Here is a 25,255-nt window from a genome sequence, read left to right as displayed (position 1 = left end):
CCAGGTGCAAGGTTCCATGAATCCTCCCCCAGTGGAGTCACACAGGACAGGCTTAATTCCTCCAGCAACGAGTTGTGACAACACATTGTGAGATGTTGTTTACCAAAGAACCTCATTAAAGACTCAACCCCTAGGGTTTTTATTGGGAAATGGTCACATAAGCACCTCTGCCTAGCACATACCAAAATTCCAGACCCCTACAAAGAAAGCAAGTATTCAGCATAAATCATATTGTTTATATAAACAGTTTAGGCACAGTGCAACATTCTTATCAGAAAGTGGTGGAAACCCTCACAGAATCCAAATCCCAATCCCATGATGCCAGCTAACCTTGTAAGCAGGACTTTCAGCAGATAGCAAGCTTAGACATGCTATATAACTTTTCTGCACTACCAACACATACCAATCATAAATGTTCTAGCAACCCTAGTCTAGCCTTTGGGAAAATCCTGGAGGTAGCCATTTTTTAAAAATATGTGACACTTAAAATTTATAAAGTGGGGATAACTGAAATTCAGAGAAGTTAAGTGATTTGCCATGGTATGATACTTAATAGCGGGAGAGAGCTGGGGCTTAGATCCATGTATAGATCCTTACATTTAGATAACTTAATACTCTACCATAGCTACATAGAAACCAGTTATCTACATAAAATTGTTCCGTCACATGCCTTTTGAATACAAAAAAGACAGTACTATTTAGATACATGTATTGGCCCTTCGTAGCCCGGTTTCTTTGGCTCTGGGCAAGGTTTTTCATCATTAAGAATAAATAACTTTTTCTCTCCTTCCCCAGGAAAATCTAATGTAATGGATGCACTTAGTTTTGTAATGGGAGAAAAAATAGCTAATTTAAGAGTGAAAACTATTCAAGAACTTATTCATGGAGCACATATTGGAAAACCTGTTTCTTCTTCTGCAAGTGTAAAAATTGTATACGTAGAAGAAAGTGGAGAAGAGAAAACATTTGCAAGGACTATCCGAGGTATTTTTTTATCTTGGGTAGCAAGTAATAGAACCTGTTTGATTCTACACCGGACTTTTCTTTAAGCAGACATATTTATTCGAATTCCCCTACTGTCAAGTAGCATTTTTCTCCCTGGTTATTCCGTTAAAATGAAGGAGGGAGTCTACCTCAAAGACGGTGATGTCATAAAAGTCCTTCCTGAGGTTCTTTGTTTACAGTGATGTCATAAAAGTCCTTCCTGAGGTTCTTTGTTTACGTTTATCTCTGGTTTTCCTAGTGATGAACTAACTAAATGCGTATTTTTGGTTTGTTTGGGAAGTTTTTCCTACCACCAAAAAGCAAATTGTGTGAAATGTTTGACTTTGTATTTTGTTATGATTTATTCATGAATCCCTGTATTTCCTGAGTAAACAAGATTGAGAGTTATGTATATATATTTTTTCTATTTATGTGGGAGTTTACAGAGCCTCTGTAAGTAGACGTTTCTTGGTTTTGTTTTTTGTTGTTTTCAGTCTGCCACTACAACATGGTTCTAATGTTCTAATGTATAAATACTCTTATTAACTTTCCTCAACTTCAATCACAGATAATTTTAGAAATACTTATTATTATGTACATATACCTTAGTGCATAATTTAAGTATTTCACCACTTTATCACTTAGATATTTTCATTGGTTACTTTTCTCACTTTCTTGGAGTTTTTTTATCAAAAATCTCCATCTCAGTCAGAGTCCCTAGCTTACTCTATTTACTTAATAAACCATCATAAATTTATTTTTTCCCATCTTTATTGAGGTATAATTGACAAATAAAAATTGTATATGTTCAAATTGTATAACTTGATGTTTTAATATACATTGTGAAATAATCGCCACAATCAAGCTAATTAACATATGTATCACCTCACACGGTTACTATTTTCTGTGTGTGTGTGTGTGTGTGTGAACACTTAAGATCTACCCTCCTAGCAAATTTGAACTATACTATACAGTATTGTTAACCATAGTCACATTGCTATACTTAGATCTCCAGAACTTACTCATCTTGCGTAAGTGAAACTTTGTACCTCTTGACCCGCATCTCCCCATTTCCCCCTCCCCCAAGCCCCTGGCAACCACCATTCTTCTCTCTGCTTCTATGAGTTTAACTGTTTTAGATTCCACATATAGATGAGATCATTCAATACTTGTCTTTCTGTATGTGGCTTATTTCACTACCATAATGTCCTCCAGGTTCATCCATGATGTCACAAATGGCAGGATTTCCTTCTTTTTTAAGGCTGAATAATATTCCTACATTTTCTGTATCCAGCCATCCATTGAAAGACATTTAGGTTGTTTCCATATCTTAGTTATTGTGAATAATGTTGCAATGAACATAGGAGTGCAAATAACTCTTCAAGGTACAGATTTCATTTTTTTTGTATATATGCTCAGAAGTGGGATTTCTGGCTCATAAGGTAGTTCTATTTTTAATTCTTTTAGGAATCTTCATACTGTTTTCCATAGTGACTGTACCAATTTATATTCCCACCAACAATAGTCAAGGGTTCCCTTTTCTTCACATCCTACCAACACTTGTCTTTTGTCTTTTTGATTCTAATAGGTGTGAGGTGATATCTCATTCTGGTTTTGATTTGCATTTTGCTGGTGATTCCTACTATTGAGCACCCTTTAACATACCTGTTTGCCATCTGTATGTCAACTTTTGAGAAATATCTATTCAGGTTCTTTGCCCATTTTTAAATTGGGTTATTTGGTTTTTTGCTGTTGAGTTATATGAATTCCTTATTCATTTTGGATATTAACCCCTGTCAGATAAGTGGTTCCAAAATATTTTCTCCCATTCTGTAGGTTACCTTTTGCACTCTGTTGATTGATTCCCTTGCTGTGTAGAAGCTTTTCAGTTTGATACAATTCCACTTGTCTATTTTTGCTTTTGTTGCTTGTGCTTTTAGTATCATATCCAAAAAAATCGTTGCCCAGAGCAATGTCAGGAAGCTTTTTCCCTATGTTTTCTTTTAGTAGTTTCATAGTTTCAGGTATTACATTTACGTCTTTAATCCATTTTGAGTTAATTTTTGTGTATGGTGTCCATTTTGTATAAGGGTCCAATTTTATTCTTCTGCATGTGGATATCCAGTTTTCCCAACACTATTTATTGAAGAGACTGTCTTTTCCCCATTGTGTGTTCTTGGCACCTTTGTTGAAGATCAGTTAACTATAGATGCTTAGATTTCTTTCTGGTCTCTCTATTCTATTCCATTGTTCTGTATGTTTTTATGACAATACCACACTGCTTTGATTACTGTGGCTTTGTAATGTAACTTCAGATCAGGAAGTGTGATGCCTCCAGCTTTGTTCTTCTTCCCAGCTCATCTGTCTTAGTCCATTATTATAATAAGATACCACAGACTTCTTAGCTTATAAACTATAGAAAGTTATTTCTCACAGTTCTGGGGACTAAAAATACAAGCTTAGGGTGCCAGCATGGTTGGATGAAGGCTCTCTTCTGTGCAGACTTTTCATTGTATCCTCACATGTGGATGGGACTAGGGAGCCTTGTAGGATCTTTTTATAAGCACACTAATACCATTCATGAGGGCTCCTCTGTCATGACCTAATCACCTCCCAAAGGCCTCACCTTCTAACACCATCACCTTTGGGGTTAGGATTTCATCATATGAATTTAGTGGGGACACAAACATTCAGACCATTCCAGCATCCTATTTAAAATTGCAATGCCTCTTTCCCCTACACAGAGACTACCACACCCCCTTCCTACCTCTACTTTACTCCTTAGCACTTAACACTTCCTCGCATGATAGTCATTTTACTTACATATCTCATTTTTGTCTGTCTCCATTATTAGGATATAAGCTCCTTGAGGTCAGACATCTGTTATGTTCACTGCTGTAGAGCACTCCTTGGCATGTAGTAGACACTCAATATTTGTTGACTGATTAAATGCATTTATTAACATGTATATTATTGCATAACTGGCTATTTCAGTAAGAAAAAAATTTTATTAAGCTTTCAGTAGTTGTTGATATATGTCTGGTATTTATACTTCCTATAACAGCCTTTATTCTTTTATTTTAGGGGGATGCTCAGAATATTGTTTTAATGATAGTCCTGTGAGTCGTTCTGCTTATATCACAGAGTTAGAAAAGATAGGCATAATAGTCAAAGCACGGAACTGTCTAGTTTTTCAGGTAAATAGCTTGTAGTATTTTATTTTATTCATGATTTTGAAAATATATCATTATATTTTATATGTTGGTGTGCTTAACTATTTTTAAAAGGGAACTGTGGAGTCAATTTCACTGAAAAAACCCAAAGAAAGAACGCAGTTTTTTGAGGAAATCAGCACTTCAGGAGAGCTTATAGGAGAATATGAGGAAAAGAAAAGAAAGTTACAGAAAGCCGAAGAAGATGCACAGTTTAATTTTAATAAGAAAAAAAATGTAGCTGCAGAGCGTAAACATGCAAAATTAGAGAAGGAAGAGGTAAGGTGTCATGATGTAACTAATTAAGTGTTGGATACAAAAACTTTGTGTTAGAATTGTAGGTATTGGTGTGGGGTTACTAAAAAGATTCTTTTAATAACATAAGACAAATAAAGCCCATTATTCATCAGAGATAAACTTTTTGATGTATTTTCCACTGTTCGGGTTTTTTCTCCCAAATAGGCAGGACAACCTGCACTGCAAAGATGTCTGATTTTCCCAACTAAAATTAAACTTGAGGGATTTATATCTCACATTGCAGAGGCTCTCAAACTTTTGGATCTTGTCCTCTTATACTTTAAAAATTATTGAGGACCCCGAAGAGTTTCTGTTCATGTGGGTTGTGTCTATTTATATGTATTGTATTTAAAATTAAAACTGAGACATTTAAAAAATATATTTTAATGATTAGTGTAAAAATAATAATAAACTCATTTCATATTAACATAAGTAACATATTTTTATGAAAAATAACTGAGTTTTCTAAAACCAAATAATTAGAAGAGTGGTATTGTTTTACCTTTTTATAATCTCCTTAATATCTGGCTTAATAGAAGACAGATGAATTCTCATATCTGCTTCTGTATTAAATCTTATTTGTGTTAAGACCTAGCAGCTTTACCCTCCATTGGCTTTTACAGCATCAGTGCAGATGCCAACACAGTGAAAAAGGCAAATAAAATCTGAGTATTATTATGAAACTAGTTTTGACCTCAGGGGTTTCGTTAAAGAGTGAAACTGTAAAACTCTAGGAGGCCATAGCCACACTTTGTGAATGCCATTCTGTGGTAGTTCTTTCTTTTTTTTTTTTTTAAATTAATTAATTAATTTTTTGCCTGCGTTGGGTCTTCGTTGCTGCGCTCAGGCTTTCTCTAGTTGTGGCGAGCGGGGGCTACTCTGCGTTGCAGTGCGCAGGCTTCTCTTGCTGTGGGGCAAGGGCTCAAGGTGCGTGGGCTTCAATAGTTGTGGCTCGTGGGGTTAGTTGCCCCGCGGCATGTGGGGGCTTCCTGGACCAGGGCTCAAACCCGTGTCCCCTGCATTAGCAGGCGGATTCCCAACCACTGCGCCACCAGGAAGGTCCCTCTGTGGTAGTTCTTGGTGCCCTTCACAATGTCTAATGTAGTGCCTTGTATATTGTTGATAACTGTTTGCCTTTAGAGTAGTCTTTTTCAAATACAAATCAGATTTTGTCTTGCATAAAATCTCTTCGAGAGCAGTGCTTCCTATTGCACTGAGAATCTAGTCTCCCTTTCCAGCCTGCTGATCTGCCCCTTGTTCACCGCTGAAGCTTTAACTTCCTCTACTCTCCTACCACACTGACCTTTATTATTTATTGGAAACACCATGCTCCCTTCTATCCTGGAGCTTTTGCTATTTCCTCTCCCTAGATAGTTGTACACCTGATTTTTACATGGCTGGTACTCTCATTCAAGTTTTCATAAAAAAGCCATTTACTCAGGCAGGCATTTGCTGTCCACGCCCCCAGTCTAAATTAGCATCCCTTCCCTGGTACTATTGCATTACTCTATTTTGTTTCTTTTGTAGCATTTTTTTTTAAGATTTTTTATTTATTTATTTTGGCTGCACCGAGTCTTAGTTGCGGCATGTAGGATCTTTTTTTTTTTTAAGCTGTGGCACGTGGACTTCTTAGTTGCGGCATGCATTCGGAATCTAGTTCCCCGACCAGAGATCGAACCTGAGCCCCCTGCATTGGGAGCATGGAGTCTTACCCACTGGACCACCAGGGAAGTCCCTATTTTGTAGCATATTTTGCTGTATGAAATTATCTTGTGTATTATTTGTTTGCTTATTTCATCTCTGACTCCTCTTCTTCCCTCCCTGCCCCATTAAAATAACTAGATTATAAACTTACAAGAGCAGAGACTGTTTCGATCTTGTTTTCTACTATATTTCCAGTACATAGAAGAGGGCTTGGCACACAATAGGCAATTAATAAATATTTGAAGAAATAAATGAAAAGTGGATGTGTTCCTTATTAGTGATGTTTCTCTGTTTTCTTCACATTTTTGTATGTATGTGTATGTCCTTGGTTTTGTCAGTAGAAAGGGGTGGTATTAAGTGAAAGTCAAACTATAGTATGCATAATATACTCAAACAGCTTACAGCAGTGTAGAATTGAAGACCTTTAAAAATTATAAGGACAGTTAGAGTAGTCCACCTTCCCAGTTATTTTTTACAACATCCTGGCAGATGACCGTTTACCCAGTACTTGGAATATTTCATTGATTAAGAGCTTTCCTCTTAAGGCAGCACTTTCCTTTATTTCTTTATTAATAGCACAAATACTAAAGAAATTCTTCCATCTCACATATAACTTAGAACTTTAAAATAGTCCTATTAGTTCTATTCCTAGAAAAAATTATATCCTATAGAAGGAATTTTACCTGGAATCATTGAATTTAAAGTCTCTGGGGACCTTAAAAGTCATATAACTTCCTTCAGTTTAAAAATGAGGAAGCTGATGTCAGACATGCTTGCCAAACTCTGAGGTCAAGACAAAAATGGGACAGGACTCGGTTAGTGGGTGGCCCTTCATGGTTCTTACTACCATACCACTGAGTGCATGAATATAAAATCCTTTACTGGGCTTCCCTGGTGGCGCAGCGGTTAAGAATCCGCCTGCCAGTTCAGGGGACACAGGTTCGTGTCCTGGTCCGGGAAGATCCCACATGCCACGGAGCAACTAAGCCCATGCGCCACAACTTCTGAGCCTGAGCTCTAGAGCCCGTGAGCCTCAACTACTGAAGCCCGCATGCCTAGAGCCTGTGCTCCACAACAAGAGAAGCCACCGAGATGAGAAGCCCGTGCACCACAACAAAGACCCAACTCAGCCAAAAATAAAGAAAGAAAGAAATTTTAGAAAATAAATAAAGTCCTTTACTGGTTTATTGTAGAAGCATATGCAGAAGCCTTCTCCAAATAATGGTACTTTTGGCAAGAATGACATTTGTTAATGATGAAAATAAAAATTCATTAGCGATCATTTGTTGGCACTCTAGTTGAGTTTATGAAAGGTCAATGTAAAATATACTCCCTTTTAACTGTTGTTGAATTGTACTGTTTTATAGGCAGAACGTTACCAGAGTCTCCTTGAAGAACTGAAAAAAAGCAAGATACAACTGCAGCTTTTCCAACTGTATCACAATGAGAAAAAAATTTCTTTTCTAAACAGTGAGTTAGAGCGTGTGAATAAGGATTTGAGTGTCACAAAAGAGTCTCTTTCTAGTCATGAAAACACAGTTAAAGCCAAGAAGAAGGAACATGGAATGTTAAGCAGACAACTGCAACAAACAGAAAAAGAATTAAAGTGAGTTTTCAAAATAGTTATTAACAGTTGGATTTTATGTAGATTGATAGAAAATATAAAAATATAAGTGACACTTTGAAAGTTGATCTTTTAAGTAAACTTTTTTACTTTGAAATACTTTTAGATATACAGAAAAAATTCTAAAGATAGTACAGAGAGTTCCCATATTCCCCACACTCAATTTCTCTCACTTATAACATCTTATATTTTTAGTATCTCAATTAGGATTTGTCTGTTAGTTTTCTCATAATTAGCGTTTATGGGTTTGGGGGAAGAAGACCACAGAGGTAAAATGCCGTTATCATCATATTATATCAGGGATGTCAAATATCATATATGAGGAATTCCCTGGTGGTCCAGTGGTTACGACTGCACTCTCACTGCTGAGGGCCCCGTTCGATCCCTGGTCAGGGAACTAAAATCCCACAAGCTGCATGATGTGGACAATAAATAAATAAAGTGGCTATACCAAAACTTAAAAAATATATATCATATATGTTATATGACATATCATCTATCTAAGATATCATAGTATCAGCATGACATCATTATTATTTTTGTTTGTTTGTTTTGGCTGCACCACGCGGCATATAGGATCTTAGTTCCCCAATCAGGGATCAAACGCATGCCCCTGCATTGGGAGTGCAGAGTCTTAACCACTGGACCACCAGAGAAGTCCCATGTCATTATTGATGTTGACCTTTTCTTGCTTATCTGTAACCACCTATTCCAACAGTAAGAAATCTGGATTCCACAGTCTCCCATCCATTTGCTTAATTGTTCAATTCCAGTAATCGTGTATGGCAATATAAGAATTATTAACCCATATCCTTGTGGGAAGCAACTTTATCAACTAGAGTACAAGGCTTATGTACAATCCCTTTTGCTTTTAGTTTTGTGGCCTCTACTCATTTCCAGAGTTACTTAGGTTAGCACGTTTCCCCCCACCCTCTTCAATAAGGTTGTTTCATACATTTGTAATACAGTTAGATTCTTTTGTCACATTCTACATTCTGTCTAGGACCCCTCGGCCTCCTAAATGATTTTTTTTTTAATTTGATACATTAAGATTCACTCCTGGTGCTGTAAATTTCTGTAAGTTTTCACAAATGCATGATGTCATATGTCCACCACTACAGTATCATACAGAGTAGTTTATCACTCTTAAAAAATTCCCCTGGGACTTCCCTGGTGGCGCAGTGGTTAAGAATCGCCTGCCAACGCAGGGGACACAGGTTCGAGCCCTGATCCAGGAAGGTCCCACATGCTGCGGAGCAAGTAAGCCTGTGAGCCACAACTACTGAGCCTGTGCTCTAGAGCCCACGAGCCACAACTGCTGGAGCCCGCGTGCCTAGAGCCTATGCTCTACAACAAAGAGAGGCCACCGCAATTAGAAGCCTGCACACTGCAACAGAGTAGCCTCCACTCGCGCAACTAGAGGAAGCCCGAGCACAGCAATGAAGACCCAATGTAGCCAAAAAATAAGTAAATAAATAAATGTATTTAAAAAAAATAATTCCCCTATGCTTCACCTATTTGGTTCTCCCCCGCCATCTGGTAACCACTGATCCGCTTATAGTCTCTGAAAGTCAATTTTTATCGTTTCTTTTTAAATGTATAATTTGATCAAAAGAACTTCTTCCCTTTATATACTATAAAATTAAATTTCCTTTAAAGCAAACTTTATTTTTCTTTTTAGATCTCTTGAAGCACTTTTAAATCAGAAGAGGCCTCAATACATTAAAGCTAAAGAAAACACTTCTCACCACCTCAAGAAGTTAGATGTGGCTAAGAAATCAATAAAGGACAGTGAAAAACAATGTTCTAAACAGGAAGATGACATAAAGGCCTTAGAGACAGAGCTGGTTGATTTAGATGGTGCATGGAGAAGTTTTGAAAAGCAGATTGAGGAAGAAATTTTACGTAAAGGGCGAGACATTGAACTAGAAGCCAGTCAGGTGAAAAAGTTGACATATGGGAAATCATTTGTTTCTATTGTTTCAGCTTTTCCTTTTAATTAGAAAAAAATTAAAGGATGACCTCTCTTTCTGATATTTTAGGAGATTTTCCTCAGAATTTAAATTAATGAGGATTTAAATTTTTCAGCCTATTGTAGAATCTAATCTTTACAGTAGGCTATTTTTCCTTCATAAAATTAGACGACATTATAACATTTATGAGTTAATTAAAGTCATAGGAAATACTTCAACCAAGGTTACATGGTATCATTTTGTAATAAAAGTTAGGTAATTAAATTATATTCTTATGTTTTTAAGGTAATCATTTTTTTCCTCATGAATATTGTAAAAACTTAAAAGTCAGATAATATATGGCTGTGAAGAAACATGATCACTTAATTGACAAAAGGGAAATTGATTCCTTAAGATTATTTAAAATGTTAAGTGATTAATATCCATTTAGTACATAAGATTTAATTATAAGTCAATAGTAGATATCCAAAAATTTATAATTGAGTTTTCAAATATTCCCTCAACTAAATTTGTCATTTATCTCTTTCATTAATTTTATAATAACCTTATATCACAATATATATACTAAAATAATTGTGACTGTATAAATAGAAAAATACACAATTTTCTCTGAACTTTTTTAAGAATTTTAATGAGTTTTAATGCTCTTTCTCTTTTAAGAATTTCTTACAGAGACCTTATAGAGTTGGTTTTGAATACCTTATTGATCTATCTAAACAGTTTTAAATAAGAAGACGTTCATTTTACGTTCATGCTATCTTAGCCAGAGAAAATGGCTAATTATGGCCTAATTTATATAAAACATAATTTTGATAAGTTTAATTATCAGCTAGTGAAGGATAGCATATAAAGAATTTCCTCTCATGCTTCTTTAAGTGAGTTAGCAATGTTTAAATGCTCTTTATACAGCTGGATCAATACAAAGAACTTAAGGAACAAGTAAGAAAGAAAGTGGCTATAATGACCCAACAATTGGAAAAGCTGCACTGGGAACAAAAGGCTGATGAAGAAAGACTGGCATTTGAAAAGAGGAGGCATGGGGAAGCTCAGGTACCTTGGTTTGGGCAGTAATGACTTAGAATTATTTTTCATGAAATTTTATTCCCTTTTTTGTATTGGTTTTTCAGTATATAAATGAATTTACATCAGATATAAGGAATTAATTAAATTTTCTGGATTACCTGTTAGACTGCTTAGTATTGTATCATTTAGGTGCTCTTTCATGGTCTAAGATATAAACAGACAGTGTCTTCATTCATATAGTCAGTAAGCATTTTATGTGCACCTGTATAATGATAGGTGTGGGCAGATGATATTGTCTATTCTTACATGTAGGTTAGTCCAGTGAGGTTAGGAGGAGGGATAAAGGAAAAAAACAAGTATCATAATGTAGGTGAAAAGTCATTTGGAAACATTAAGGACATAGCCCAAGAGGAGCTTAATAGTCTACATGAGAGGTAACTACCAAGACAGCATTACAGTGTTCTGCCTTAGAGTAAGGCAGACCTGGCTTCCATCCAGTCTTGTCCTGTCACTGACCTGTGCTGGTATAAATAAATCATTTCACTTCTCTGAACTTTGATTTCTTAATTTGAACAATGAGGATAGGTATGTCATTTTTTATGGCTGAGTAACATTCCACTGTATATATAATATACCACATCTTTATCCATTCATCTATTGATGGATACTTAGGTTGCTTCCATATCTTGGCTATTGTAAAAAGTACTGCAGTGAACATGGGAGTGCATATATCTTTTTTAATTATTGTATTTGTTTTCTTTGCATAAGTATTCAGGAGTGGTATTGCTGGATCATAAGGTAGTTCAATTTTTAATTTTGTGAGAAATCTCCATAAGGTTTTCCATAGTGGCTGCACCAATTTACATTCCCACCAGCAGTAAGAGAGTTCACTTTTCTCCACATCCTCGCCAGCACTTGTTATTGTTTTCTTTGTAATAGCCATTCTGACAGGGGTGAGGTGATACCTCATTGTGGTTTTGACTTGCATTTCCTGCTGACTAGTGATGTTGAGCATCTTTTCATGTGCCTGCTGGCTGTCTATATGTCTTCCTTGGAAAAATGTCTATTCAGGTACCCTGCCCATTTTTTAATTAGGTCTTTCTTTTTTTATAAACTTATTTTATTTTATTTATTTTTGGCTGCATTGGGTCTTTGCTGCGTGCAGGCTTTCTCTAGTTGCAGCAAGCGGAGGCTACTCTTCATTGCGGTGCACGGGCTTCTCACTGCAGTGGCTTCTCGTTGCGGAGCACGGGCTCTAGGGGTGCGGGCTTCAGTAGTTGTGGCATGTGGGCTCAGTAGTTGTGGCTTGTGGGCTCTAGAGTGCAGGCTCAGTAGTTGTGGCACATGGGTTTAGTTGCTCCACAGCACGTGGGATCTTCCCGGACCAGGGAGCGAACCTGTGTCGCCTGCATTGGCAGGCGGATTCTTAATCACTACGCCACCAGGGAAGTCCAGGTCTTTTTTTTTTTATGTGGAGTTGTATGAGTTCTTTCTATGTTTTGGATGTTAACGCCTTATCATATATATTGATTGCAAACATCTTCTCCCATTCAAAGCTGCTACCTCAGTTTAGGTCACTATAAACTTCCCTCTTAGAACTGCTTTTGCTGCATTCCGTAGATTTTGGATCATTGTATTTTCATTTGTCTTGGTGTTTTTGCTAATTTCTTCTTCGATTTCTTCATCAATCCATTGGTTGTTTAGTAGTAATTGTTTAGTCTCCACATATTTGTGTTTTGGGCAGTTTTTTCCTGGTAGTTGATTTCTAGTCTCTGTTGTGGTTAGAAAAGATTCTTGATATGATTTTAGTTTTCTTAAATGTATTGCGACTTGCTTTGTGGCCTAGCATCCAATCTATCCTGGGGAATGTTCTAAGTGCAGTTGAAAAGAATGTTTATTTTGCTGTTTGGGCATGAAATGTCATATATATATCTATTAATTTCATCTGATCTAATGTGCTGTTTAAGGCCAGTGTTTCCTTATTGATTTTCTGTCTGGATGAATTGTCCATTGATGTAACTGGAGTGTTGAAGTCTCCTCCTGTTTTTGTGTATCTGTCAATTTCTCCCTTTATGTCTCTGTTAATATTTGCTTTATGTATTTAGGTGCTCCTATGTTGGGCACATATATACTTAAAATTGTTATATCTTCTTGTTGGTTTGATCCCTTTATCATTATATAATAATGCCCATCATTGTTTTAAAGACTGTTTTATCTGATATAAGTATTGCCACCTCAGCTTTCTTTTTGTTTCCATTTGCATGGAGTACCTTATTCCATCCCCTCACTTTCAGTCTGTGTGTGTCGCTAGATCTGAAGTGAGTCTCCTGTAGGCAGCATATACATTTTTTAAAAATTCATTCAGTAACTCCATGTCTTTTGATTGGAGCATTTAGTCCATTTACATTTAAAGTAATTACTGATAGGTATGTACTCATTGCCATTTTGTTCATTGTTTTTGGGTCACTTTGTAATTATCTTTTATTCCTTTCATCTTTTGTCCTCTTCCCTTGTGATTTCATGACTATTTTTAGTGTTATATTTGGATTCCTTTCCTCTTTTTTTGTGTGTATCTGTCATAGGCTTTTGGTTTGTGGTTACCGTGAGGTTCATATATAATATATGAACATGTTATGTCATATGTAACACATAATATATATGATTCATATATACATATGATTATTTTGATATCTTAAGTTCCATTGCATTCTAACAACCTCACATTTTTACTCCCTCTTTAAGTTTAATTTTTTTTTTTTTTTTTTTTACGGTATGCGGGCCTCTCACTGTTGTGGCCTCTCCTGTTGCGGAGCACAGGCTCCAGACGTGCAGGCTCAGCGGCCATGGCTCACGGGCCCAGCCTCTCCACGGCATGTGGGATCTTCCCAGACCGGGGCACGAACCCATGTCTCCTGCATCGGCAGGCGGACTCTCAACCACTGCGCCACCAGGGAAGCCCAAGTTTAATGTGTTTTTTTGTTTTTAAATAAATAAATTTATTTATTTATTTATGGCTGCGTCAGGTCTTCATTGCTGCGCGTGGGCTTTCTCTAGTTGTGGTGAGCGGGGGCTGCTCTTCATTGCTGTGTACAGGCTTCTGACTGCGGTGGCTTCTCTTGTTGCAGAGCACAGGCTCTAGGCACGTGGACTTTAGTAGTTGTGGCTCGTGGACTGTAGAGCACAGGCTCAGTAGTTGTGGCGCACAGGCTTAGTTGCTCTGTGGCATGTGGGATCTTCCCAGACTAGGGCTCGAACCTGTGTCCCCTGCATTGGCAGGCAGATTCTTAACCGCTGCGCCACCAGGGAAGTCCCAAGTTTAATGCTTTTGACATCATATTTTACATCTTTTTGTTTTGTATATCCTTTAACTACTTATTGTGGTTACAGATGGTTTTACTGCTTTTGTCTTTTAACCTTCCTACTAGCTTTATAAGTGGTTTATCTACTACCTTTACTGTAGGTTTGCCTTTACCAGTGAGATTTTTCTTTCCATAATTTTCAGATTTCTAGTTGTATCCTTTTCTTTTCCATTTTGAAAAGTCCCTTTAACATTTCTTATAAAGCCAGTTCAGTGGTGCTGAGCTCTTAGCTTTTGCTTGCTTGTCTGTAAAACTCATTCTCACTCTTTCAAATTTGCATGATAGCCTTGCCTGGTAGAGTTTTGGTTGTAGGTTTTTCCCTTTCATCACTTAGAGTATATTGTGCTACTCCCATCTGGTCTGCAAAGTTTCTGCTGGAAAGTCAGCTCATAGTCTTATGGGAGTTTCCTTATACATAACTAGTTGCTTTTCTTTTGCTGCTTTTAAGAATCTCTCTTTATCTTTAATTTTTGCCATTTTAATTATAAAGTGTCTTGGTATGGATCTCTTTGGGTTCATCTTATTTAGGACTCTCTGTGTTTCCTGGACCTGGATGTTTGTTTGTTTCCCCAGGTTAGGGAAGTTTTAAGCTATTATTTCTTCAAATAAGTTCTCTGCCCCTTTTTCTCTCTCTTCTCCTTCTGGGACCCCTGTAATGCTAATGTTAGTACACTTGATATTGTCCCAGGGGTCTGTTAAACTATGCTCATTTTTTAAAATTCTTTTTTCTGTTCTGCTTGGGCAGTTTCCAGTACTCTGTCTTCCAGATTGCTGATCTATTTCTCTGTTTCATCTAATCTTCTGTTGATTCCGTCTAGTGAACTTTTTTTTTTTTAATTTATTTTTGGCTGCATTGGGTCTTCATTACTGCACATGGGCTTTCTCTAGTTGCAGTGAGCAGGGGCTACTCTTCATTGCAGTGTGTGGGCTTCTCGTTGCAGTGGCTTCTCTAGGCACATGGGCTTCAGTAGTTACAGCACACGGGCTCAGTAGTTGCAGCACATGGGCTCTAGGGCACGTGGGCTTCAGTAGTTGTGGCGCATGGCCTTCGTTGCTCTGCAGTATTTGGGATCTTCCCAGACCTGGGATCTTCCCGGACCAGGGATCAAATCCGTGGCCCCTGCATTGGCAGGCGGATTTTTAACCACTGCACCACTAGGGAAGTCCCCTAGTGAACTTTTTATTTCAGTTATTGTATTCTTAATCTGTTTGGTTCTTTGTTATACTTGCTAACTCTTTGTTGAAATTCTCATTGTGTTTGCCCATTCTTCTGCCTATTTTGGTGAGCATCTTTACGGTCATTACCTTGGAGAATCTTTATGGGGTGGATTGCTCCTCTTTATTTCCTTTAGTTCTTTTTCTGAGGTTTTGTCTTTCTATAAAAAAAATATTTATTTATTTATTTGGTTGTGCTGGGTCTTAGTTGCTGCTTGCAGTCTCCTTAGTTGCAGAATCTGGGCTCCTTAGTTGCAGCACATGGGCTCCTTAGTTGTGTCTTGAGGGCTCCTTAGTTGCAGCTCGCCAGCTCCTTAGTTGCGGCACATGGGCTCCTTTGTTGCAGCAGGCAGACTCCTTAGTTGCGGCAGGCAGGCTCCTTAGTTATGGCATGTGAACTCTTAGTTGCGGCATGCATGTGGGATCTAGTTTCCTGACCAGGGATCGAAACCGGGCCCCCTGCATTGGGAGCGCAGAGTCTTAACCATTGCGCCACCAGGGAAGTCCCCTGAGGTTTTGTCTTAATCCTTTATTTGGAGCATACTCCCCTGTCCTCTCATTTTACCTAATTCTCTGTGTATATTTCTATGTTTTAGGTAGGTTGTTTTTACTTCCTAATCTTAGAGAAGTAGCCTTACGTAGGAGATGTCCTGTGGGGCCCAGCAGCACACTCCCCTCTGGTGCCCCCTGTGTGGGCTGCATGCACCCTTCTGTTGGCAGGGAGGTAACTACTTGGGCATGCTGTAGGTGGGGCAGGCCCCTGGCCCTGTTGGCTGCAAGGCCCTACTTTGTGCAGTGGTTGCGGCTGCTGGAGGGTGAGATAGGCTTCCGTGTGGTTGGCTGTGCGGCCTAAAGGGCACAGAGCTGCTACTGGCCCACTGATAGGTGAGGCCAGGTCCTGCATGGCTGGCTGCACAGCTTGGGAGGGCCCAGGGCTGCTGCTGACCGCTGGTGGGTGGGGCCTGGACCCCACATGACCAGTGCAGGCCTGCTGGTGGGCAGTTTTAGGCCAGAGGGAGGATTCCAAAACAGTGCTTGCCAGCACTGGTGTCATCACAATAGAATGAGCTCCCCCAGATGGCTGCCACTAGCATCTGTGTCCCCAGGAAGAATCCCAGTTGCCTTCTGCCTCTCCAAGAGGTTCTCCAAGATCAGCAAGTGGATCTGACCCAGGCTGCTTTCAAACTACTGCCTCTGTGCTGGGACTTAGAGCATATGAGATTTTGCATGCACCCTTTAAGAATAGAGAGTCTCTGTTTCCCACAGTCCTCTGGCTCTCTGGTATGTAAACCCTGCTCATTTTCAAAGCCAGACGTTCTGGGGGCTCACCTTCCTGGTGCAGAACCCCCGGGCTGGGGAGCCCGATGTGGGGCTCTGACCCCTTGCTCTTTGGGGAGAACCTCTACGATCGTCATATTTCTTCTGTTAATGAGTCCCCAACCCGGTGGTATTGGTCCTGACTGTACCATGTCTCTGCCCTGCTCACCTGTCTCGTGGTTCCTTCTTTATATCTTTTTTTGTGGCAAATCATTTCTGATAGTCTTCAGGGTTTTCTCATAGTTACTCTATAAGTAGTTGTAATTTTGGTATGCTCATGGAAGGAGGTGAATTCAGGGTTTTCCTACTCCTCCACCTTGGCCATACCCTCTGTATTCTTATAGCTTTAAATACCATCTGTTGATGACTCCCAAGTTTGTATTTCTAGCTCACAACCTCATATATCCAGCTGCTTCCTCATCATCTTCATTCTGGGTATTGAATAGATATCTTAAACTTAAGTCCCAAACTGAACTTCTGCTCACACCCAAATGCACCCCAAACATAGTCTTTCCAATCTCTGATGATGACAAGTCAGTCTTACTGGTTGATGAGGTCAAAAATCTTGGAGTCCATCTTTTACTCTTTTAGGAAATTGTGTTGGCTCCACCTTCAAAGTATACCAAAAATCTTACCACTTCTCTCCATTTCTATTGCTACCACCATGGTCCAAGCCACCATCTTTTTGTTTTTTGTTTAGATCAGTGTAGTAGCCTGAAAGTTTTCTCTCTTGTGTCTCCTTCATAATAGTCTCAGCACAGCAGCCAGAGTGATGCTTTTAATATCTAAATCAGATCATGAAACTTGCTCTTTTTGAAGTCCTCTAGTGACTTCCCCTTGCACATAAAGTTTAAGTCAAAGTCCTTGAGTGCCCTACATAGACTTACATGATCTGCTTGCCCCTTCCACCCCAATTTACCTCTCAAACCTCCTGTTTTTCTGTTCTCGCTCTTGTTCTCTGTGGTCTAGCTGTAATGGCCTCCTGGAACGTATCAGACATGTTTCTGCCTTAGGGCCTTTGCACTGGCTATTCCTCTGCTTGGAACATGCTTTCCCTACATTTTTTAATTTTTAACACTCTCATGTCCTGTAAGTCTTTGCTCAAATGTTGCCTTCTCAATGAGACCTACTACCCTGACTACCCTATTTAAAATTGTAGTCCCCAGTGCACTTCTGCTCCCCTTACCCTAGCTCTGTTTTTCCCAGTGTTTATCTCCTAACATACTGTTTAATTTGCATATTGTTTGTCTACTGTCCCTCTCTAGAATGTAAACTGCACAAGAGCAGGGATGTTTGTTTTGTTCGCTGGTACATCTCAAGCACCTAGAATAGTTCCTGATCTAGAGCAGATAATAAGTATTTGTTGGATTAATGAATTTTAAAAATGAAGGAATCAAGGCACGAGATAGTTAACTTGACTGAACTAGTAAGTGGAGGAACTGGGATTTGATTCTAAACACTTTGTCTCCAGAATGAACCTTCTTAATCCTACACTGTATGCCTCTCATTGTAGTCTCTTTGTGAGTTAGCAGATGAAAATACAAACAAATATGAAGGGTAGTATATGATAATATACTTATATATTGATAATCATATGAGTAGAAGAGAGGACATTTTGTGGAAGGAGAAAAATGTATAACATATCAGTAATTACTTTTAAAACACTGGTATAATTTGTATCACATTATAAAATTATACACTGATTTCTCATTGCACATTTTTGCCTCTGTGCATGCTAATTTTTGAAAAACCTACTCATCATTACATGTTCAATTCAATAGTTACCCACACCACAAAGTCTTCCCTGGTTTGCCTTTTCTACCCACCCCACCAAAAAAAAACCCTGAAAAATAGTTTCTTCCTCATCTAATCACCCATTGTTCTTAATCTGTTTCTGTCTAAGGGCTTTTATCAGATTGGAGGAAAAGTACAGTTAATGGTATAGCTCTATTAGGCTGGAAGCTTTTTAAAGGCAGGATTCGTAATAGTGTCCTATTGTAAGTCCCATGTACTTGGTAGATGTCGGTAAGTGTTGATTGAATCTCTGTTGTCTTTTGAATAGAAAAACACTGACAGAAGAAATAACATATCAGGGTGGAAAGAGATGAAAAACTCTGTACTCATACTTGGTTTCCCACAGGACTGGTGGTTCCCAGGTGGAAAGGGCTATAACTTTCCACAGATCCAAGATCACTAGGGGCTGGGCAGGGGTTGGTTTTTCTAGACAACTGGCATGATCAGCTGGCATCTTGAATCCAGAATGCCTGGTGTCAAGGCAGTCTGATTATCCCCCATGACGTGTCCAACGGAGCATCCAGGCCCTGACACAAGCCCTGGGACTGGCCAGAGTAAAGGCAGAGGCAGGTGTTTCCAGTTGACTAAACTTGGTCCTTGATGTTAGCTAATCTTGTTCCTGTCTCTTTGAATGGAATTCTTCTTTTTAAATTTTATTTATTTTATTTATTTATTTTTGGCTGCATTGGGTCTTCATTGCTGCACGCAGGCTTTCCCTAGTTGCAGTGAGTGGGGGCAACTCTTCACTGCGGTGCACGGGCTTCTTATTGCGGTGGCTTCTCTTGTTGTGGAGCACGGGCTCTAGGCATGCAGGCTCAGTAGTTGTGGCACATGGGCTTGGTTGCTCCGCGGCATGTGGGATATTCCCAGACCAGGGCTTGAACCCTTGTCCCCTGCATTGGCAAGCGGATTCTTAACCACTGGACCACCAGGGAAGCCTGAATGGAATTCTTAAGTGAGATAACAGAATTTCAATATGGGGACTCTAATTTCAAAATGTGGGAGTCCCTGGAGAAAAGGAATTGTATCTTAATCATTTTTATAGCTGTTGGCACCTAGCATAGTAGATGTTTGTTCGGTGAATTTCTGTGATAAATGAGTAAAATGAGATCATTAACTTCATGGTATATTTTATCCTTTACCACTTGAAAACTGGTATTTCTTCTCTTTTTTGCTGTTGTATACTGAAAAAGAATTGTGTTTTTTACTTTTGTACACTCCTGGTTTTAGATCACTTAGTAATGGAGTAAGACAGATTAATCTTGCTATCATGTGCAGGATGCATGAGACAGGGAGAATGTTAAAGGTGAGAAACAAATTGGAGACGACCACAATCCTTGGACTTGGTGATAAGGTGAATGTGGAGCATGAAGCCCTCCTTCCACAAGCCTATAGCTGCCTCAGAGATTCCTATACAATTATAGTACTGAGCCACTCTGTTGGAATTACTTATTTGTCTGTTTCTCCCACCAAACCTTAGTCCTTGAGAGCAGGGACTCTGTCTTGTTCATTATTATATCTGTAGTTCCTAGCACATGGTAGGCAGTGAATAAATATTTATTGAATGAGTTAGTTTGAGAGAGAGATAAGAACTGTATATAGATATTTGAAAATAATCTCCCTGGGGTTTGAAGTTACCAAAGTAAACTTGCTGGAGATCAGGTATCTCCAGCCAGGACATAAATGATGGAGCCAGGATTTGAACCCTGAGCCTTGAAACCTCAAAGCTCTGTACCATATTGCCTTTTCAAAGTTAAAATGTGCTCTTATAAGAATTTTCATGTGGTTATATATATTTCAAATTTAGAACAATGTATGCTGTTATAGTAAGTTCTGGGCATATAGTGAAAAGTAATCAATTTTGTTTGGATTTGCTGTAATTGATTTCAGATTTCATTTCCTATTTTAGGGAAATCTAAAACAAATAAAAGAACAAATAGAAGATCATAAAAAGCGAATAGAGAAGTTGGAGGAGTATATAAAAACATGCATGTAAGTATAGTAAAAACAAATTCCTTGCTGCTTTCTTGTATCTCAGGGGTCTCGATATTTGTAGTATAGTCATCAGATGAATACTTCCACTGTATCATAATGTCTTTGTCCTCCATTGTTTTTTTATTTCATTGTAGATAATTAAAAATTATCCTTGACCACTAAGGTTTAAGTTCTGAAAATATAAATGTTTAACAGTGGTGAAACTTAAAACTCTCTTTTGGTATCGATATTTTGTAATAAATGTATGTCATGAAAGCTAGCACCACCTAAGTATTCTACCACGAAGAATTTCTTTTTAATTGGCATTTACTTACCATTAAGCTTATGATGATTTCTCTGGTTATAGTGACCTATCCTTTCTTTTTCAGAATCCAGAAATATGTATCTTTTGGATCAAGAAAGAATGATTAAAATATCTTTTGTCCATGTTTGGTGCTAAGTTTATTATATTGTATTTTTCATCGTTTAAAATTGATAGAGCATTATTCCATTCCCCTGCAATGCCAGACTAGAGTATACTGTATCTTGTAATTCCTAAATTTTGGGTTTTCTTTTTGCTGTATAATGTATTATTGTTACTGTTGTGTAGGAATTTCTTGAAAGAGAAAAAACAGCAAGAGGAAACCCTAGTGGATGAAATTGAAAAGACAAAATCAAGAATGTCTGAAGTTAATGAAGAGCTGAATCTTATTAGAAGTGAACTGCAGAATGCTGGAATTGATAACCATGAGGGAAAACGTCAGCAAAAGAGAGCAGAGGTTCTGGAACACCTTAAAAGACTTCACCCAGATTCTGTGGTAATTGAAATAAAAAGGCTAAGCTTTCTTATTTGGGATTAAAATTTTGCCATTAATAGGAAGTAATGTTATTTCAGAAATCTATAAGTTTTGTGTTTTATTATTTATATTTAAAACATAATAGTAAATAACTGAGGTAAAATGTAAATAACTCCCAGTAATGTCTATAGATAAGTAATTATTGGGGAGAAACATTAACATGAACACATTACCCAGAAAGTCCAGGTATGGCCAACATCCCCAAAGGACACAGGTGCATGAAATAGTCTGTCGCCCATAGACACATGTCCTCAAACCTCATTTCTTCATGATTTCAGGTTTTTTTAAATATTTTTTTCAGTAGACATTGTTGGCATACTTTTGAAACAGTGAATTTTTATTCTCCAAATGTGACTGCTATCCAGTATTACTAGTGTATTTCATTAGCCCCAGTACAGCAATATCTACTAACCTGTTGCTTGGGGAGTCAGCCTCACAGAATTGTTTCCTTCGGAATTGGGGTCTGGCATCTCACTCTCTTGTCACTGACACCAGTGTACCCTGTGTTAACCGCTTGCACTCTTTGGAAGCACCTGTCCATTGGCCTCCATGATACTACACTCTGTTGGTTTTCCTCCTGTCTCTCTGGCCTCCCATCTTCGTTTCCTTTACAGCATCCTTTTTGCCTTTCTGACTCTTAAGTGTTAGTCTTAACTTCTAGACAATGATGGAGGAATAAGGCTGGGTCACAGAATTCTTCCCCTAATACTAAGGAGAATGACAAAAACTAGTGAGAAACTAGTTCAACAACCAAAAGAGGAAAGGGGCTCATACATCATGCTATAACCTTCAGAAAATGGTAATAGTCCAGAATTTCTTTAAAAAGATTGAAGTATAGCATTGCTTGTTCTTAATTATGCAGAAGGCAAACTGATACATCGATTAATTCCTGAGAATTCTCACTTATTATCCCTTAATCTAGAAAGAAGCAAACTCATATGTTTGTTTCCTTTAGAGTAAAAATTATCACTAAAATAGAATCGGAGAACATGGACCTCTGCTTCTCTTAGATGGAAGTGAAGGCTCTAGGGCTCCTTGTTAAATTGAGAAGCCAAATCAAAACCCTCTCCCCAAAAATGGGATTTGTTCTCTTCCCCCAAGGAGAGAAACCTTGGTATGGGATATTAATTAAAAACTGAGAAGAAAGAACAAAACTCAGGTATTCAAGTAAAGCATATGCACAGCCTTAGCACAGCTCTCTTACCCCTGCCGTCTAAGCCCTTAGATGATGGGAAATAGATCAGAAAATACTTAGAATATAGAAGAAAAAATACTTGGTCCATCATCTGTTGCTCAGAGGAGATAACCATCTCAATTTTAGGTGAGACAATCAAAAAAATTATCCGTCACAGAAAATAAAAGCTTTGCCCAGAGCTGCCCACATTAAATATAGGGAAGGTGAAGAGAATCGATATGGCATCTATAGGTACATATAATAATAAAAAGAAAGAATAATTTAAAAGGCTTTTAGAAGTCAAAGAGCCTTGTGGAGGAAGGTTACAGGACAAAATCCCCCATAAGTGTTCTGTGCTGTGGACAATTTAATAAGAACTTGAATTCATAAAATCAGGTTCAAATATGAGCTAAAACGGAATAAAATAAAAAGAAAAATGTAGAGCTAAGGAGACAAATCAAGAACAAACACTGCTGAACTAATAATAAATTGCAAATAACAAGGAATGGATTACATAGCTGAAAATCAAATTACTGACCTAGAAGTAAGGCTTGAGTTAATCATAGGTAAATTGAGAAGAACAAAGACCAAGGTAATAAATATTAAAGACAATGATGATCTATCATGAAGAAATTGGTATTTCGAAGTAGAACCTAACATTGAAGAAAGAGTCTAAAGATGTAAAATTGAATCTGCAGACATTCTAGGGAGCATTGGTACAGGACGGGTGGCATTGTGACATTTAATAGACTTTTTGAACTTCAGTCTGGTTCTTGACCAGTCTTCAGATCCCCAAAAACACTTCTCCGTGGGAAGCCTTCCCTGGCTTCTCAGGTCAACCTCGTCTCTGGTACATATTCTCAGAGCTCTCTGTGCTTAATCACAGTGCCTGTTATAACTCTACTTTGTACATGCATGCAATTATTGATTATTTATATCTTCCTTCCCTACTAGTCTGAAAGCTCTGTGAGGTCAGAGAGGATGTTTTACTCAGGCGTGTTTACCCGGTTTGTGGCTCAGTGCCTTCATGTAGTAGGTGCCTCAGCAGTTTCTTATTTAATAAATAAGGGAATGAATGAATACTATTTAATTGCTAGCTTTGTAAAATATTTTAATACCTTGGTATGACTAATCCCTCCTTATTACTCTTTTGTTGAATGAAGTGTGACACACCTAAATGGATATTTCATAATGAAATTTATTTCCATTTGAATGAGACTGTTAAATTATCATGTTTATAATTTAGAAAATTAGTTTTTGGTCTATGCTGCTTTGTTACATTAGAAAACAATGAATTATATGTTCCTCATTAATGTATTTGTTTTTCTCTCCTTTTTTGAAACCTGCTAAGTTTGGAAGACTGCTTGACCTGTGTCATCCTATACATAAGAAATACCAGCTGGCTGTTACTAAACTTCTTGGTCGGTACATGTTTGCCATTGTTGTAGCCTCTGAAAAGGTAGCAAAAGATTGTATTCGATTTCTGAAGGAGGAAAGAGCTGAACCTGAGACATTCCTTGCTTTAGATTACCTTGATGTAAGTAATTTATAATCCTTAGTATTTAGTAGTGATATAATTCTGTCTTTTAAAGTGTGTCTTTATTGCCTGAGACTATGGTAGTGATTGAAAAAAATCGTAAGTTGGATGCCAGTTAGTCATTCATTCAAATGGCTGGTGTTAATGTATTGGCAGGCAAAGAATAGTATCAAGTGGGTGCTGTCTTTCTTGCCTTCATATCATTTCTTCCTAATCTAGTTTTGCCATAATTTACCCTGGTGATTTCAAGGACATTGCTCTAGCAGTGCACCACTCTGCCTACTAGCCAGCAATTTATTTTGTCCTATAGCAAAGTATAGGAGATGGATAAGACATATGTTCTGTCGGTGAAATGCCAACCCAGAGTCTCAGTTGTAAATATGTGGTCCAGTAAATATACATGTCAGCTCTTGGTGTGGAGCAAGCCAAATTTTGAACCTTGAGGTATGTATTGAAAGGCCTTAGAGCATCCAAAGTTTAAATTCCTGAGGCAGGAACTCCATCATTATCACAGCTGATATCCTTCAGTGATCTTTTCATTGCTTAATAAAGAAAATGTTCTACCTGGTCCAGCTTTCAAGTCCCTGAACTGCAGGCAGTGTGCATAGTGGTTAGGAGCACATGCCCTAGAGTTGGACTGACCTGAGTTTAAATGGTAGCCCTCCTTCTAATTAGTTCTCACTGATTTGTCCTTAACTTTTCTGAGTGTCAGTTTCATCATCTGTGAAGTGGAGGAATTAGTCCTTACCTTATTGTATTTTTGCAAGGAATCACTACATGTAGTACACCTAGCACAGTGCCTGGCACAGAGGAGGGGGCTCAGCAAATGCTAACTGGGTATTAATGGTTCAGACTTGGCCTTTTGTAGTTTCACACTTTTGTTTATACCTTCTGCCCACTAAAACTATTTAACCTAGTTCATCTGCCTGTTAAAATTCTGTTTTATGTATTTCATGCTTAAGATTTTTTTCAAGGCACACTCATTTTTTAAAAATATAATACAGAAGTGTATCAAATATAAAGGAAATACTCCTACCTCATCTCAGTGCTCAATTCCTTTATCACAACTATTTTAGATTGCTTCCATCCATACAAATTTATATAAATATATGCTCCATATATATATGTGTGTGTATATATATGTGTGTGTGTATATATATATATGTATATATATATACACACACACATATTTTGGTTGTATATAGGGTTTT

The 25,255-nt window shown here is 38.0% G+C and overlaps 1 protein-coding gene across 1 annotated transcript in view; it reads left to right on the top strand.

Moving 5' to 3' along the window:
• Window positions 1–25,255, top strand: part of SMC1B (structural maintenance of chromosomes 1B) — a gene marked incomplete at both ends in the record, with an annotated part of 85,634 nt that overhangs the window by 17,382 nt on the left and 42,997 nt on the right. Inside the window, 9 exons of the mRNA XM_082666202.1 lie at window positions 796–984; window positions 4,069–4,181; window positions 4,272–4,475; window positions 7,565–7,803; window positions 9,503–9,761; window positions 10,704–10,844; window positions 20,412–20,494; window positions 21,087–21,294; window positions 23,859–24,044. Coding sequence (XP_082522328.1) covers window positions 796–984; window positions 4,069–4,181; window positions 4,272–4,475; window positions 7,565–7,803; window positions 9,503–9,761; window positions 10,704–10,844; window positions 20,412–20,494; window positions 21,087–21,294; window positions 23,859–24,044 — 1,622 coding nt within the window. The remainder of the gene's footprint in view (window positions 1–795; window positions 985–4,068; window positions 4,182–4,271; window positions 4,476–7,564; window positions 7,804–9,502; window positions 9,762–10,703; window positions 10,845–20,411; window positions 20,495–21,086; window positions 21,295–23,858; window positions 24,045–25,255) is intronic.

The sequence above is a fragment of the Grampus griseus genome (assembly GCF_964374135.1).
Source record: "Grampus griseus genome assembly, chromosome: 11".
Lineage (NCBI taxonomy): Eukaryota > Metazoa > Chordata > Mammalia > Artiodactyla > Delphinidae > Grampus > Grampus griseus.
This window is presented reverse-complemented; position numbering and strand designations above follow the sequence as displayed.